General features: G+C 34.5%; 1 protein-coding gene across 15 annotated transcripts in view; it reads right to left on the reverse strand.

Moving 5' to 3' along the window:
• MMS22L (MMS22 like, DNA repair protein) overlaps positions 1-19,112 on the reverse strand; it is a 151,255-nt gene that overhangs the window by 117,796 nt on the left and 14,347 nt on the right. For 11 of the 15 annotated variants that reach the window (XM_016956023.4, XM_518647.9, XM_016956024.4 and 8 more), the window contains exons 8-10: positions 18,054-18,184; positions 13,534-13,647; positions 4,760-4,936 (exon numbers count right to left, since the gene is read on the reverse strand). In XM_016956023.4, the coding sequence (XP_016811512.3) occupies positions 4,760-4,936; positions 13,534-13,647; positions 18,054-18,184 (422 nt within the window). The remainder of the gene's footprint in view (positions 1-4,759; positions 4,937-13,533; positions 13,648-18,053; positions 18,185-19,112) is intronic. The other 4 variants (XM_063813288.1, XM_063813289.1, XM_063813286.1 and 1 more) reach the window with 2 other exon arrangements.

The raw sequence follows: 19,112 nt of genomic DNA on the forward strand, positions 1-19,112 counted from the left end.
TTTGTATCATTCTTTATTAAGAAAATGTCACCTCCAGTGCCAAGTGAGAAGGGCCATGACAGGGTTGATATAATTTAAGTTTTAGCTTTATAACTGGATAGTGTTGAGTATATTTCAATCATTCTGTGTTATCAAAGCATTTGAATCACAAGAATTACAGAAAAACTGTAATTCTCACCCAAAGAATTTCAACTATATAAATCAGTTTTGTGGCTATAATCTAAAACAAAAATAGACTGTAATTCAAAGAAAAGAATGACAACTATGTCATACCCAAATCAAGGGTAAGAGAATATGTATCAAAGAGATACAGATTTTTCTTCCACAATAAAATTTCACTTTGGGCAGCTACAGCATTTTTTTTCCTACATACCAAGTTAAATCTGCTGATAGAAAGCAGGTAGGATGTCATCAATTTGAGGCTACATTTTATATTTCTTATTTCAGCATTAAAACTAAGATACCCATTTAAACGTTAGTATAGGTAGGATCTCTACCAGATATGTAGAACAGATTCTCCACCCTCCACTTCCAGCAGACTAGGTAGTCTGGTGCAACTCTCATTTTAAGGTTACATTTCACACTTTTATCTGGTTACTATTTCAGATGTTTCAAAGACGAGCATCAGCTAGCCTGACTAATTGCATTATGTTCTGCGTACAGAAAACACTGTTAAAACTGACCCCTTGCAATGCCCAGAAGTAATTTTCCTCTTTAAACTGTATTTGGTTTTAAAATAGATTACTAGAATCGTGAGAGAGTAACCCACTTTCATCTTGTCTGAGAGAAAAGCATTAAACAGAAACGTAAGAAAATCTAATGACTCTAATATAAAAAGTAAGATACCAGATTTTTCTTATAGGCCTACACTAAGAAATTGGCTAGCTTTGTGAGTTAAATCCATTATAGCTTTGTGATTTAAATCCACTATAGGTTTACATTTTAAACCTATTTAAAATGTAAAGATTTCACACTAACCTTCAGGGCAAAGCAGTTCATGTTTAAAAACTGAAACATCGCCACACTGCCACAAGATTATAGATATTTCTCTGGTGAAGAACACATGACTAGCCATTATTACTTCATATCATCTCTCACTCCAGATTACTTGTTAGTAGAATAAAGCATGCTTACTGCACAACCATTTTCTCTATTGTAGTTGCTTATGTTAATATATCATAAGGAGAAAAAAAAATTTTCAAAATTCTAAACAGATTCCAGACCCAAACTAACAACTTATATAATCTCTCAGAAACAATACGTCAATATGCCTTTATGTTCATGGATTAGAATGACTTTCTGATTTGTCAATTAAGCTGAAACACTTTGAGGATAAAAGGAAAAATTAACCAATTAGAATAAATAGATAATAAGGTATAAAGTGGGACTGTCTGTACCTGGCAAAATGGAACACATGGTTACCCTACCAAAGATCTATTCGTAAGAGGCAATCCTTAGGAGAAATCAAATATCAAGTTTATCTAAGAGATAAAATAGGGTGATATTTAACCACTGTGTATCTCAATTTCTTTACCTGTAAAATGAATATATTACCCTCTCACCTACTTTAAAATACTTCACTGAGATAATACAGTCACTGTGAAATACTAAATATGTTGCAAATGCAGCACATATTTTACCCCTAATGAAAACTATTATTAACTAGAGAGCTTTTCTTTAAAAACCTTTAGGAAATCCAGAAATAAACTCTTTGAGGACTCATATATAAAGGCAAAGTTTATTTTACATGTGCATATACACATATATATTACACATCCTCATCATTTTTATCATATCCTTTTTCTATTAATTATCACAGCCTTTTCTTTTAAAACCTTCTACGTAAAATATGTGATTTTTTTAAATCGTGGCAAAAGAAAATCAGGAACTGCTGACAAATATTAAAAGACACAAGTTAAGCTATTTTAAACACAGACAATTCATTTACTATCTTGATTCAGAGCTAATAAAAGCAATAATCTCCTCTGGAGTTCTCTGTATGAAATAGAAGAGTAGGGCTAGGCACGGTGGCTCACGCCTGTAATCCCAGCACTTTGAGAGGCCGAAGCGGGCGGATCACGAGGTCAGAAGATCAAGACTATCCTGTCTAACACAGTGAAACCCCATTTCTATGAAAAATACAAAAAATTAGCCAGGCGTGGTGGCGGGCACCTGTAGTCCCAACTACTCAGGAGGCAGAGGCAGGAGAATGGCATGAACCCAGGAGGCGGAGCTTGCAGTAAGCCAAGACTGCGCCACTGCACTCCAGCCTGGGCGACAGAGCGAGACTCCATCTCAAAAAAAAAAAAAGAAATAGAAGAGTGACTTCAGCACTGCAACCATAGGTGGTTATATCACTGCAATTCCATATTACAATAGCAATGGCAACGATATATCCTAATGTGACTAGATTGCCTACCACACTGAGAATATCTGGCGGGGTCAATATCAACTAATATTAAAATATACTACACACTCAAAAAAGTGTTAATACAGTTCCAACAAGTTTTTAATAACCTAAAAGCATGTTCCTTGAAGCAAGAAGTAGTACAATCTGGCAGGGTGCGGTGGCTCACACCTGTAATCCCAGCACTTTTGGGAGGCCGCGGCAGGCAGATTAACCGAGGTAGGCAGATTAACCGAGGTCAGGAGTTCGAAACCAGCCTGGCCAACATGGTGAAACCCCATCTCTACTAAAAATACAAAAATTAGCTGGGCGTGGTGGTGTGTACCTGTAATCCCAGCTACTCGGGAGGCTGAGGCAGGAGAATCACCTGAACCCGTGAGGCAGAGTTTGCAGTAAGCCGAGATCACACCACTACACTCCAGCCTGGGTGACAGAGTGGGACTCCATCTCAAAAAAGTAGTACAATCTATTTCATGTGTATTCTCTGATAGGCACCTAATATTATGCAAATACACAACAGAAACTCAGAAACACTTAACTAATTGCCATACTTACTTACACTGATTAAAATGAGAAATATATACTTGGAGGAACTAAAGTTGGAGAGGAAGAAAAATGCAAATGCTTATATTACGACCTTAGAATTACAGGTAAATTTTCTTAGTTCCTTTGATATAGTTCTAATATTCTAATAATTAAAAGATGTGAAATCACATTAACTCCACAAAAACACTTAATAAAAGCACTACTATAGTAATAATGGCAATTGCTAAAATTTATTATTTACTCTGTATTAGCATGGTAAATAATCATGGATACAAACAAAAAACATACAATTCTTTTCTGTGAGAAGTTCATTGACTTTTCTCAATAAATTGGTAGAATACTCAAATACACTGATACTGGGCCGTGTGTGAACTTCTCAGAGCAATTTCTGACTATTTCACTATATTCTGGGATCTCCTACAGGACCTTTTATTATTACGGGGATTATTTAGAGGACTTTTTGAGACCCTTTCCATTTCTATGATGCTATATTAATACTAACTAACCCTCAGATTCCATGGATGACTTCTTAAAGCTGGGTCTATCCAATATTCCAAAGAGGAAAATCTATCAAGCCTATTAAAGAATATGTTTCATAAAGCAATGGCTCCCATACCTCGTAGAGGATGAGAACCAAGGAACTTTTTAAAAATCAGGATTTCCAAACTCCAAATCAGGATCTCCAGAGTTAAGATCTAGGTATCTGGATTTTTTTTTTTTTTTTTTTTTGGATGGTGTCTCACTCTGTTGCCCAGGCTGGAGTGCAGTGGTGTGATCTCGGCTCACCGCAAACTCCGTCTCCGGGTTCAAGCAATTCTCCTGTCTCCGTCTCCCAAGTACCTGGGACTACAGGTGTGCGTCACCATGCCCTGCTAATTTCTGTATTTTTAGTAAAGACAGGGTTTCACCACATTGGCCAGGCTGATGTCAAACTCCTGATCTCAAGTGATCCACCCGCCTTGGCCTTCCCAAGTGCTGGGATTATAGGCATGAGCCACTGCAGCTGGACTAGATACCTGGATTTTTTAAAACTCACAAGTCTAATGATCAGCCAGGTTTGGTAACCACTGCCATAAAAAATGGCAATTTTGAAAATATAGACAAGTTGGCTTCACGATTCTAGATGCTTATTTTATGGAGCTGATAGGCTGATACAATAATACAATACTATTAATTTCTGAATATGGTAGAAATTGTATAAAAATAGGGCTTCAAAGTAAACATCTGTTAGCTGATTTTATTCATAGGGTTTTTAAGTAACACTGTAAAAAATGTTTCTAATGAGAAATTAATATACTAGTTAAAATCTCTTTGTATTTGAAGCAAACTTCATGGTTGTTTAATAAGTTATCTTAGCAAAAAGCTTCACTAAAGAAGTGCTATTCTGAAGTACTTTTATTAAATTATTCACAAAAATAAGTAATTCATTCCTCGAGAAATTTCTTTGCCAATCATAATAGATTTTAAAACTAGAAGGAATCTTTGTGACAATCCAATCCCATGATTTTTTGTTAACGGAAGACAAAGCTAGAAAGGTTTAAGTAATTTGCTCAGGGTCACACAATTGTTCAGTAGCAGGGCCAGGACTACATACCAAATCTTCTACAAGTAATTTTTTTTAATTAAACAATTAAAACATAAACTTTATAATTTTTCAAGATGTTTACAGAAACATTATACATAAATAATTTATCTCTGTGATTGTAGTCTGACTTTTCTTGTTTCTGCTCACTTATTTTCTAATTTGTCCAAATAATTACATATTAATTGACAATATAAGAAAGTTTTTAAAAAATGAAGTCTTACCATTTCATCTGGTACTCCATGGCGATCAAACTTGTAAAATGATGCTACATGAGTAATAATCCACCAACTAAAACCTAATGGATCCCTGGACTGGATTACAGGCATAGAGGATCTTCTTTGGTCACTTGATTTTTCAAGCAGTGTTTTAAGTAGTTTATTCAACCAGTTCCAAAATGACTATAGAAACAGAAGTAATTTGATTCCATTAAGACAGTTTCAATAACCTTTGATTTCGTGGTTTTTCTCTATTTTTATAATGAAGCATATATACAAAAGACAAAACACATATATAAAACTGAAATAATAAAAATACCCAGGTTAAGAATCAGAACATAACTAGTACTTTAGAAGTACCTTACAGGTCACCACATCTTCCTCCTCCATCCAGTAGTTAACAATTTTGCTGACTTTCATGATAAATCATTTCCTTGCTTTTTTGTTTTGCCACACAGGTATACCAGCCTATATTATATATTGTGTGGCTTCATCTGTATTTTGTTTTTTTTAAATGCATGTCTGTATTCTCAAGCGGCTTGTTTCTAATTCTTTTGTAACTTGCTTCTTTGGTCAATGCTGCGTTTCTGATGAACTCATCTATATTAATGAAAACTGCCATAGCTTATTGCAATATTCCAGTATATGACTATATGATAAAACATTTATTCAATCTACTATTGCAGAACATTTAGTGAGTTTTAGGTTTTTCTAGGTATTTCATGTAAATGTTCAAGTTATTAGACATAAAGTTGTCGACAGTATCTCTTAACCTTTCTAATGTATACAGAAACTGAAGTCATGTTCCTTTTTATATTTCTAGTATTGAGTATTTTTGTAACCATCGTAAGTAACATTGGCCAATTTTAGGTATCAATTTGAGGAACCAACTTTTGCTCATTTTATCCTTTTCATTGTTTTAATTTCATAATTTTTTGTTATTTTTATAATTTCATTCCTTTTACCTCCTTTGGATTTACTATGAAGGGCTTATTGCTAACATCTTGAGATAAATTATTAGTTCATTTGCAATCTTTCTTTTTTCCTGTATTTGCATATACAGTTACAAATTTCCCTCTAATTATAACTTTTAGCTGTAGTCCCAAAACTTTAGTTTACAGAATGTTATTTACTTTAGAATATTTTCTAATTTCCATCATCTATTCTTTAACTTATGAGTTATTTAGAAATATATTTCATTATTTCTATGCATGTGTATTTCTCCTTGAAAATCTGTCCATTTTAAATTGCTACGGTTAACACCATGTTATTAGCCACATGCAAATTTAAATTTATCCCTGATAAAGTAAACCTTTCATCACTATAAAACAACTTAATGCTTTTTTGTTTTAAAGTCAAAATTTTTTCAATATTTGTTTAATACGTCACTTTCTTGTATCTTTTCTATCAATTTTGAACCTTGATATATTCTGTTTTAGAATGTATCCTGACAATATGTCTTTTAAATGGAGCTTTTAGTAGTACCATTGCAGGTAATATAATGACTAATATATTTAGTTTTAAATCTACAATCTTATTCCATATTTCTATTTGTATACCTACTGTATCCATCAACACCTCCTTCTCTGGGGTTGAATACTAATTTTTTCCTCCTCTACCTGCTTGGAAGTTAAAAAGTCTACTTTTCTTCTTTCAGTGATGATCTTAGAAATAAACAGTATACATCCAAATGTCTTGGTAAATTAACATAGACCTTTCTCTTAGAGCAAACAAGAACCTTAAAAGACTAGCTCATTTATGTCCTACTCACTTTAGATGGTACTATTACTATGTGCTTTAGCCGTTTTTTAATTCCAAAAAATTATATTACTGATTTATACAAAACATGTACCACTTTCTTTGCTCTTTATTCCTTCTACATGTCAGAATTCCCATTTTGGCATCACCATTCTTCTGCCTAAATATCCTTCAGGATTCTCTTCAATTTTGCTTCAATGAAAATAGCTTTATTTTACCTCACTTTTTAAAGATATTAATAGGTAAAGAATTTTAGGTTGACAAATATTGTTTTGATACAATAAGGATATCATTCCCACTGGCCTCCATTGTTGTTGAAAAGTCAGCTGTCCAATTGTCACTCTTTTAGTGGTACTATATTGGCCAGCTGTGGCAGCTCACACCTGTAATCATAGCACTTTGGGAGGGCAAGGCAGAAGGACTGCTTGAGGTCAGGTGTTCGAGACCAACCTGGGCGGACCAGTGAGACACTGTCTCTACAAAAAATAAATTAGCCAGGTGTGGTGGCATGTGCTTGTACTCCCAGCTACTAAGGAGTCTGAGACAGGAGGATCACTTGAGTTCAACAGGTTGAGGCTGCAGTGAGCTGTGACCACTCCAGACTGGGTGACACAGTGAGACCTTCTCTCTTAAAAAAATAAATAAAATAAAGTAACACATTTTTCTGTAAGATGCTTTAAATTTCTTCTCTTTGTCTTTGGTCTTCTGTGATTCCACTGTGATGTTATCTGGGTGTGTTTTTTCTTTTTATTTACCCTATGTGGGTGCACTGAATTTATCTGATTAGCTTTCACTAACATTTGAAAATTTTCAAGTCATTTTTTCTTCAAATATTTTTGTTGTTCCACTTCCTTTTTAACTATAGTTAGAAGTATATCAGACATCCTCTCTATTCTTAATGTCTCTTAACCACTCTTTCATGTTTTCCATCTTTTGTTATATTACGCATAACAGATCTTATTCAAAATTAGCCTACTATACCATTATGCAGCAATCATAAGATGCATTTAGCTATCACATCATTTAATGTTTCTTCAGCTTACTTTAATCTTTAAGCGTTCCTCAGACTACACCACTCATAACCTTGATATTTTTAGAGTATACCAGTTTTTCAGGTTTGTCTGACATTACACATTTTATTCTTTTTTGTGGGGGGAGAAGGTCTCACTCTGTTGCCCAGGCTACAGGGCACTGGTGCAAAATTCTGGGCTCAAGTGATCATCCCACCTCAGCCTCCCAAGTAGCTGGGACCACAGGCATGCCACCACCACACATAGGTAATCTTGTTTATTTTTTGTAAAGATTACGTCTCTATGTTGCCCAGTCTTGAACTCCTGGACTCAAGCAATCCTCTCACCTAGGACTCCCAAAGTGCTGGGGTTACAGGCATGAGCCACCACACCTGGTCTATTTTTGTTCTTTCAAGGCATCATATTGATGGTACATGATATCAATCTGTCCTATTACTAGTTAACTTTGATTGCTTGGTTAAGGTAGTACCTGCCACATTTTCTGTACTATAAAGTTATTATTTTCCCTTTTATAATTGATAAATATTATGTAAAGATCTTAGCAAACTATGTAAATGTGCTGTTTTTCATCAGTTTTGTCCACTACTTTAAGCATCCATTGAGGATTCTTGCCTGAAACAATTACCATGGAGGTTGTCAAATGGTGATTTTCTAATTCCATCATGACTCTACATCTATTAGGAAGAGCTTCCCTTTTCCCAATTTGTTTATATCAGTAGGGACTCACAGATTCCTAGTGAACAGATTACAATCCCTTACTATTTTGTAGCTCAACAGCAATGGAGGCCAGTGGGATGATATCCTTATTGTATCAAAACAGTATTTGTCAACCTAAAATTCTTTACCTATTAATATCTTTAAAAAGTGAGGTAAAATAAAGCTATTTTAGCCTATAGACCTTAATGCTGACTCTCATGTCCTTCTGACATGTACTCATCATTTTTTGAGCACTTCCTTAGTTTCTGGTACAAGATGTTTCAGGCTCATGTTTACTTTCCATGCTTCATCCTGTAATCAGCCATTTGTTCAAAGACTCGTTTCCTTTCACTACAGAATGGTTATTTTGAAACTAAGATATAGCTGCAATGTGTATATTGTTACTCAGTATCATTGCTTGTAAGCCCACCCAGTGAAAAAGGTAGGAAATGGAGGTATGCACACACACACATATACATTTATATATAGTCCTATATATTAAAAAGAAGTATTGCATACTATAACAAATTCTAATCCAACATAATGTGCTTCATGCTGGCTTTCCTTCTTTCCATATGTGTAACTCAATTCCCCAACACAGACAAACCTGACTCCAATTACCCACAATGTATTTATTAATTTGTCCAGGCCAAGAATACAAATATAATAGATTTAAAATTGCTAATCCTCAAATAACAATGTAAAAAACAAATCTCCTAAGTATTTACAATTCTTTATGATTGTCTTTAGCCTTATAGTATAGTGTCAAAATAGTACATTCTTAAGTTACCTGGGTTAATATTGCCAATCCCCTCAAAGAGTGTTATTCATTTAAAATACATTTAAGTTCAGTTGTTTCTGTTATATTCCATTGAGTGCACCTTTCATACAGATTGATTTAATTTTAGGGCATGTGGAACATTAACATGATTCTAAAGTCAGAACTACCCAAATAATTACATCAAACCCTTCCACTCCATTTTCACCCACCCATCTTCATTTTTACCCACCAATCTCAATAGTTTGTCTTTCCAGTATTTATTTGTGCACAATTGAACACATATATATACACACACACACACATTGCCTTTTTCCTAATTTCTTATACAAAAGGTAACATCATCCTATAGTTTTGAACTTTATTTGTATCATTTAACAATACATTCTGCAACTCACTCCGTATCAGTTCAGATATCTTCCTCATTCTATTGTACAACTATAAATAGAATGGTTAATTTTATGTGTCAACTTGAACAGGCCACAGGATGCCAAGATATTTGGTTAAATATTATTCTGGGTGTGTCTATAAAGGTTTTCTCGTTGAGAGTTACATTTTAATTGGTAGGCTGAGTAAAGAGATGGCCCTCTCTAATATGGGTGGGTGCCATCCAATCAATTAGTGGCCTGAATACAACAAAAAGTCCTCCAAGGGTAGAGAAGACTCCCTGTGCTTCATACTGAAACACTGTTCTTTTCCTGCCTTCAGACTTGGACTCAGACTGGAAATTACACCATTGGCTTTCCTGGTTTGCAGACCTTTGGACTGAGACTGGAAACTATACCATCAGCTCCTCTGGGTCTTCAGCTTGCCAACCTCAGATTTAGGACTTCTTAGCCTCCATAACTCTGCGAGCCAATTCATTATAATAAATCTTATATATATATATATCTATATATCCTATTGGCTGTTTCTCTGGAGAACACACACGAATACAGAATAATACTTCAGAGTACAGATATACCATGGTTTGTTCAACTACTCTTTTATATATAAGAATTTAGTTTCTACTATACCATTATAAAAACAATACTGCAATAAATAAACGTATGCATATGCATTTTAATTTTGGAGGGTACACATTTAGAGTAAATTCCTGGAGGTGGGATTGCTAGGGTCAAAGTTACAAAATCCTTGGCTCACACTTTTTCATTGAGTCATTTTAAATGCTGCATTGAGGCCTTGTTTTAAGTTGACTTTGCAAGTCTAGTGCCAATAAAATTATTTTGCTCTTGTAAGTTGTTTGGTCTTTGTGCCTAGAGGACTTGGAGATTTTTTCCTTTATGTTTAAAGTGAAACAGTTTTAGTAAGACTTGTCTTCGGGTGGATTGCTTGGGGTTAATCTTTCAAATTATCCAGTAGACCCTTTCAATACGTAGATTTAGATCTTTTATTTCTGGGAAGTTTCCTTTGATTATAGTTTTTAATATTAGCTATATCACACTGTTTTCTTCTCTAGGGATTGCATTTATATGTACAGTTATTTCCTCCTTGCCTACCTTCCATCTCAACCATTTTCTCACTCTCTTCATATTTATCTCATTTTTATTCCCTTAGTTGTTTTCAACCTTTCTTCTATGCCCCTTATTAAATTTTCATTTAAGTCTATTCTCCCTCAGTCATGTTGTAATTTAGTCAATACGGATATAATTTTCCTCTTCCTATTTCTTTCCTGCATTGAATGTATTCTTTCCATCCATCCCTGGTTTTCTGTCCATTTGTTTTTAACATTTGAGTATCTTATTCAAGGTGTTTTTCTATACTCCCAGAGGCAGTCTGAACAGACAAACTAATTCAATCTACAGTGTTGTCATTTTCTTCTGTTTTATGGTTGTTTCTGGGGGAGAGGGTACCATCAACTAAAGTGTTATCAAATCTGTTTTCTTCTAGTAACTTTATAATGGTCTAGTTTCATTCCATTCATTTTGTAGATTAAGATTAGCTTAAAAGATTCTTAATTCAGGGTTACCTTCTTTTGACAATGCACCAAAGTCCCATTTCTTTACTGAATTTCCTTTCCTTTTCTTTCTTCTTTTTTTTTGGTGGTGGGAGAGGGTATGAGTCCTTTGATTTATTCTTTTTTTGGTGGTGGTGTTTTAAGACCCTAAATTTTCTGCTTTCTCTTCTGGTGCCCTTCACCACCCAATCACCAATGGGTACCATGATTCATTTTTGCCTTCTACAGAAACTCCATGTCATGTGGACACTTTTATGTTTCTTTCTTATCAGTTCTCCGATCTACAAGAAAACTTTTTCAGTATCTTCACATTCTGGCAATGATTTTAAAGCAGTTTTATAACCACTGTTAGTTCTCTTCTCAGAGTAGTTTTTCTCAGACTGCCCTGCCTTGCTAGAAAGGCTCGTGGTAAGAGCTTTAGAGGTTTTCTGTTTTCAAAACTGACAATACTAAGCACTCCCATTTGCAGTTATATAATATGTATGTTTTTGTATACAGCTGACGTTTGAACAACACGGGTTTGAAATGCATGGGTGCACTTATACATGGATTTTCTTCCATCTCTACCACCCCTAAGACAGCAACACCAACCCCTCCTCTTCTTCCTCCTCCTCCTTAGCCTACTCAACATGAAGATGAGGATGAAGACCTTTATGGTGACCTACTTCCACTTAATTAATGAGAAGTAAATATATATTCTCTTATGGTTTTCTTAACATTTATTTTCTCTAGTTTATCATGTATATAATACATACAACATACAAAATACATGTTAATTGTTTCTTTATGTTATGGGTAAGGATTGCAGTCAATAGTAGGCCACCAATGGTTTTTTGGGGAAGTCAAAAGTTACATGCAGTTTTCTGACTGCATGTTGGGGGGAAGGTCAGCATCCCTAACTCCCACATTGTTCAAGAGTCAACAGTAGATATATTTGATTTTGCTGTTCTATATTTTGTTGGAAGGTTATGTAGGGAGATGTGGGTTTAGGCATCCATCCATTTTTCTTGGCTACCCAGAATTCAATGCCTTGAAATTTTTTTTTCTTTTTTCAAGAGAGGGTCTTGCTTTGTCATCCAGGCTGGAGTGCAGTGGCACAATCTTGGCTCACTGTATCCTCGATAACCTGGGCTCAATGGTTTGAAATTTTTAATAAAATCTAGGTAACATGAACTCAGTCTGTAAACCCACATAAGGGCTAGAATACAACAAAAAACACACAGACGCAATTTTAAACTTCTGAAAAGCACCACAGTTAAAGACAGTCAGTTTTCCTTACAAATCTAGTTGAGTTTCTACTTCATCTTTCTGAGTGCCCAGTTTTATGGATAATTGGTGTAGTTGTAGGCTACCAACTTGATAAACTCTGAACTTTATCTTCTATTCTTGTACCCCTTAATGCCTGAAAGCCAAAGTTCAAATTTACACAATTCAGCAACTGCCTCTAGGTTATGAAAATAAATTTTTTTACTCAATAAACAAAAATATATTAAGTTTACACTTATTTGATGCTAAAATAATAATTCAAAATAAATACAGTACTTGCAAACCTACAAAAATAGAGTTGTTATTAAAAAAAGATAGCAGGCCAGGCACGGTGGCTCATGCCTGTAATCCTAGCACTTTGGGAGGCCAAGGCAGGCAGATCACTTGAGGTCAGGAGTTCAAGACCAGCCTGGGCAACATGGTAAAACCCCATCTCTACCAAAAATACAAAAATTAGCTGGCCACGGTGGTGCATGCCTATAATCCTAGCTACTCAGGATGCTAAGGCACGAGAATTGCTTGAACTGGGAGGCGGAGATTGCAGTGAGCCGAGATCATGCCAAGGTGGAGGCTGCAGTGAGCACTCTAGCCTGAGCAACAGAGCAAGACTGTCTCAAAAAAAAAAAAAAAAAAAAGATAGCAGCACCCAAACCCCAAATTACAGAAAACTGGAAAATTTTAAAATCCATGAAAAATCAAAAGTACCCTTTCATATAACATAAACCATTTTTAATACCGTTTTACAACAGACTGTTTTACTTACTTCTGCCTAGGGATACTTCTCTTTTTCAATAACCTACAGCACTTGAAATAAAATAAAGCCCTGTTCTAAAGACATGACTGAAAATGAAGTGAAAGTTTCTCATCTTCCCTTTTCTGCTTCTCTTCCTCCCTCCTTGAAATTGCTATAAAATTGAGTAATAGAAACCTGTTTTATTTCTCCACAAATCTTCTAAATCTGCCGTATTTCCTGACTAAAATGTTTTCTAGGTTACTAATGGGTAGTAAATACCTTAGTCTAAAAGATTTCTGATAGAACAACAACAACAAAACTTGAAAAAAAGTAAGGGTTGAACCTTGTACTGCTCTTAGATTTTTCATATTACTAACTTGGGGTTAAAAATAATTAGGGTTAAAAATAAAGTAGATATTCAGTACTCAGTTATTGCTCTATTGGTGGTTATTATTGCCTTACTATAAAAAAGGAAGTTAAGATTTTTCTCAGTCAAAACCATTGGATTAAATCAATATAAAGGTTAGTAACAATAACTAACACATCAATTTTCCAACTTACTTCTGAGACAAACCATTTACTTCTGTGGTCTAGAAGATGAATAAGTAGAACCCATAATTCTTTAATGCATAAACATGGACACTGGTCACTCATTAATGATTCAGAAGACCTAACCTATAGAAAATAACCAAAATGTGTTATATTTATAAGACAGCAGCAGAATTTTAAATGCCATATATCTTTCAAATACTTTTAAAAGAATGATTTAGATGACTAAGAATTTATTCTCAATTAGACAAAATTATTTACTGAAAATGTGCAATTTCATTTAACTTTTAAGACAAATTTCCATTTTAAAACAAAAAGTACAGATTAATTTGATTTCAACTTAAAAAAAAATTTTAATCATCTAGTGCCGTGGTCAGCAAACTTTCTCTTTTTTTTTTTTTTTTCTTTTTTTGAGACGGAGTCTCGCTCTGTCACCCAGGCTGGAGTGCAGTGGAGCGATCTTGGCTCACTGCAAGCTCCGCCTCCCAGGTTCACGCCATTCTCCCGCCTCAGCCTCCCAAGTAGCTGGGACTACAGGCGCCCACCACCACGCCCGGCTAATTTTTTGTACTTTTAGTAGAGACAGGGTTTCACCGTGTTAGCCAGGATGGTCTCGATCTCCTGACCTCGTGATACACCCGCCTCGGCCTCCCAAAGTGCTGGGATTACAGGCGTGAGCCACCTCGCCCAGCCAGCAAACTTTTTCTATAAAGGGCCAGATAGGACATATTTAAGAGTTTGTTGTCAATACAGTCTCTGTCGCAACTACTGAACTCTGCCATTTCAGTACAACAGCCGCAGATACCTGGTAAGAGAAATGGACTGGGTTATATCCCAGTAAAACTATATTTACAAAAATAGGTAATGGGCTAGATTAGACCTCATGGCTAGTTTGCTTATTTTGCCCTGAGTCATCTACAACAAAAGACTTCTAATGAAAAGATTAGAAAATAAATTTTGATTCACTGTAAACAGAGTAAAAATTTTGTAAGACAGAATGAATACAGTTATTAGGGATTTATAAAGATTCAGTAATTTCTAAATTATCTACCTTTTTTTAACAAAAAAATCCTCAACAGCCCTAGATAATGCACAGAATGTACACTATATTTGCAAATATAGCTAGGCTTCTTAAATTCATAATGTATGCAATATTTTACGTAAGTTATGTACACATTTCTAACCTAATACAAAGTTAAAAAAAAAAGTATTAGGATGTTACTAGAAATCCTAGCCACAGCAATTATGCAAAAGAAATAAAAGGCATATAAACAGAAAGAAATAAGTTAAAATTGTTGCTGTTTGTAGATAACATGATCTTATATATAGAAACCTCTAAAGACATCACCAAAAATTATTTGAATAAATAAATGCAGTAAAGTTGCAGGATACAAAAATCAACATACAAAATACCATAGCATTTCTATACAATAACAACAAACTATCCAAAAAAGAAATCAATAAAACAATCCCATATATAGTATATACCTACAAAAATAAAAATACTTAGGGATAAATTTAACCAAAGAGTGAAAGGCCTATACACTGAAAAATAAAAAACACTGATGAAAGAAACTGAATACAACACAAATAAGTAGAAAAAATATCTTGTGGTCATGGATTGGAAGAAATATTGTTAAAATGTCCATACTACCCAAAGTGACCTACAGATTCAATGAAATCCCTACCAAAATATTTAATGACACTTTTTTACAGAAATAGAAAAAACAATCCTAAAATTGGTAGGAAATCACAAAAGGTCCTGAATAGACCCAGCAATCTTTAGCAAAAAAGAACAAAGCTCGAGGCATGACACTACCTGACTTCAAAATATACTACAAAGCTACAGTAATCAAAACAGTGTGCTGCTAGCACACAGACACAGAACAAAACAGAACAATTGATTTTTGACAATGATGAAAAGAGCATGACACGGGGAAAGGACAGCTTCTTCAATAAACAGGTTGGGACAACTGGATATCCACACACAGAATGAATTTAGGCCCTTGTTTCACACCATACAGAAAAATCAACTCAAAATAAATTAAAGACTTAAATGTAAGACCTGAAACTATAAAACTAGAAGAAAACATAGGGGAAAAGCTATATGACAATGGTCTGGTAAATGATTTCTTGGATATGACCCCAAAAAGCACAAGCCATGAAAATGAAAACTGACAGATGGGATTATATCAAAATAAAAAGGAAATATCTGCAAAGCAAAGGAAAAAAAATCAACGGAATGAAGGGAAAATCTCGAGAATGGAAGAAAATATTTGCAAACCATACATCTGATAAGGGGTTAGTATTTTAAATATATAAGGAACACAAACAACTCAATAGCAAGAAAAAAACCCAATTACAAAATTGGCAAAAAATATAAACAGACGTTTTCTTTTTTTTTTTTTTTTGAGGCAGAGTCTCTCTCTGTTGCCAGGCTGGAGTGCAGTGGCACAATATCGGCACACTGCAACCTGCACCTCCCAGGTTCAAGCAATTCTCCCACCTCAGCCTCCCAAGTAGCTGGGACTACAGGCACGCACCACCATGCCCGGCTAATTTTTTGTATTTTTAGTAGAGACGGGTTTCACCATGTTAACCAGGATGGTCTCGATCTCCTGACCTTGTGATCTGCCTGCCTCAGCCTCCCAAAGTGCTGGGATTACAGGCATGAGCCACCGTGCCTAGCTGACATTTCTTAAAAGAAGACATACAAATGGGCAAGCAGTACATGAAAAATGCTCGTCACTACTCATCATGGAAATGCAAATTAAAACTTGATATCACCTCAAACCTGTTATAATGGCTATTACCAAAAAGACAAAAGATAATAAGCGCCAGAGAGGAAGTGGTGAAAAGAAAACCCTTGCACAGTTTGGTGAGAATGTAAATTGGTACAGCCATCATGTAATACAGTATGCAAATTCCTCACAAAATTAAATATAGAACTACCACATGATCCAGCAATCCTACTAGGTATATTTGCAAAGAAAATGAAATTAGTATGTTTAAGAGATATCTGCATTCCCATGTTCACTGCAGCATTATTTATAAGAGCCAAGACATGGAATCAACCAAATTGTCCATCAACAGATGAATGCATAAAGAAAATGTGGTTTATATACACAATGGAATACAGTCATGTGTCACTTAACAGCAGGACATGTTCTGAGAAGCACGTCTTTAGGCTAACATGATTTATTGTACTTAAACTTTTTCAGCCTACTACTGCACACCTAGGCTATGTGGTATAGCCACCTTGTATATGTGGTCTGTCACTGACTAAAACTTTGTTACACAGTGTATGACCCTACTGTTCAGCCTTGAGAAGATGGAAATGCTGTCATTTGCAACAATATGGATGAACCTGGAGGACATTAAATTAAGTGAAATAAGCCAGGCACAGAAAGACAAGTAACACATAATCTCACTTATATGTGGAATCTAAAAAAGCTGAACTCATAGAAGCAGAGTAGGATGATCCTTACCAAGGGCTGTGAGGAGGATTAGGAGGGAGGCGGGGTAGATGTTGATCAAAGCATATAAAATTTCAGTTAGATAAGAGGAATAAGCTCAACATGATGACTACAGTTAAAAACAATGTACTATATTGTATTCTTGAAAATCACTAGAAGCACAGATTTTAAGTGTTCTCACACAAAAAATAAGAATGTGAGATAATACATATGCTAATTAGCTATATTTAGCCATTCTACACTGTATACACATATCAAAACATGATGTATATGATAAATATATATAATTTTGTCAATTATCAAAAATAAATAAATATTTAAAAGTTATTCTATCATATCTGGTTAATCCACTAATACACATACACACTAAACTGTAAAAATATTGATAATGCATAAAAAAATCTAAATTTTGAAAAATTATAAAACTCCTTTTCCCTCAATCTTGATTTCCCAAAAACAGTCTTTACACTTGTAATCTAAAATAACAGATAATACTCTATAAACATTTATACTACTTAAAAATAAACATGTTCTGTAGCACCTTTAAATCACTGTCTCCATTAAACACTCTATGATAAACATAATTTAATAAAAACACATAATTTTACCCAGATTCGAGACCTTTTATGAAAACAAGCAAGAAAATCCTCTCTTAAAATGTGTAAAGTAACTTTAAGTAAGCATTTATTTTATTATTACACAAAAGTAATACAATACATTATTAAAGAGCTGGCCTCTACTATTTGGATAGAAATTAGGCTTCCAGTGATTTCGGTAAACATCATTTTTATTTATTTATTTTTGTCAAAATAGAAAAGGCGATTTTTCTTAAAAAAAAAAAAAAGAAAAAAAGAAAAGCTCTAAAATACCAATTCCAGCCTCTTTTAGATGTTTAAATAAAAATTGTTTTCCCTTTCAGCTCCCAGATAATAGCAACTAAATATAAAATTAGAACATATAAAGCATTTTAGTTTAAATTCTTACAGGTTAAACGACATGCATTAAGGAATGAATACTGTCTTTAAGTCTCAAAAATACAAACTCTTAAAGCATTACCTTGTCGTACCTGTTGAGTGACAGGCTTATTAAATCACAAAGGAGAGTTTCACAATGTTCTTCAAATAGGCTGATGTTGGTTAAATTGTCACTTGCCAGATTCATAAACTGATGACCATATACAACTTGTTCTGAAAATGTAATAAAAATAGTTTTAAAATACAGATTTTACTAAGTCAGAAAGGAAAAAGTGACTGTACATCTTTAAATTATAACAAAACTAAAACATACAGTTTTTAATTTTTTTTGCAAATAAAATTTGAATTTGAGGACAACCTTCTCACATGAGCACTGATAAACGTTATCTTCAAAAGTTTCTTTTTTTTTTTTTTTGAGGCGAGGTCTCTGTCACCCAGGCTGGAGTGCAGTGACGCGATCTCAGATAACTGCAAGCTCCGCCTCCCAGGTTCAGGCCATCCTCCCGCCTCAGCCTCCCAAGTAGCTGGGGCTATAGGCGCCCGCCACCTCACCTGGCTAATTCTGTTTTTGTATTTTTAGTAGAGACGGGGTTTCACTGTGTTAGCCAGGATGGTCTCAATCTCCTGACCTTATGATCTGCCCACCTTGGCCTCCCAAAGTGCTGGGATTACAGGCGTGAGCCACCACGTCCAGCCCAAAAGTTTCTAATTCTTCCAAGTAACATCTAATAAACTTCTCTTTTCCTAATAAGTCTATCTTTAAGAAGCATTAATGCAACACAACTTAAAAAAAAAAAGAGAACAACATAAAATCTTCATCCACATTTCTAACCAACAAAGCCTTTAAAACATTATTTTTTTAACAAATACTGATAAACTGATCCCATGCAATTGTTTTATGGCATAAAATAGGGCAAACCAAGGTAATAGATAACCAAAATTTATACTTATCAGAATAAGTCCACTTATTACTCTAAGAATATATTAATGTGAAATACAGAGTCCACATGAGAGAGGAAATTATATACTGGTGTACATCTTTGTATGTTGCTGTGTATGAATATATCTAAGTATATACATATATAGACATATATATGTAAGTATATACATATATAGACATATATATGTATGTATTTATTAA

Source organism: Pan troglodytes, chromosome 5 (genome assembly GCF_028858775.2).
Source record: "Pan troglodytes isolate AG18354 chromosome 5, NHGRI_mPanTro3-v2.0_pri, whole genome shotgun sequence".
NCBI lineage: Eukaryota > Metazoa > Chordata > Mammalia > Primates > Hominidae > Pan > Pan troglodytes.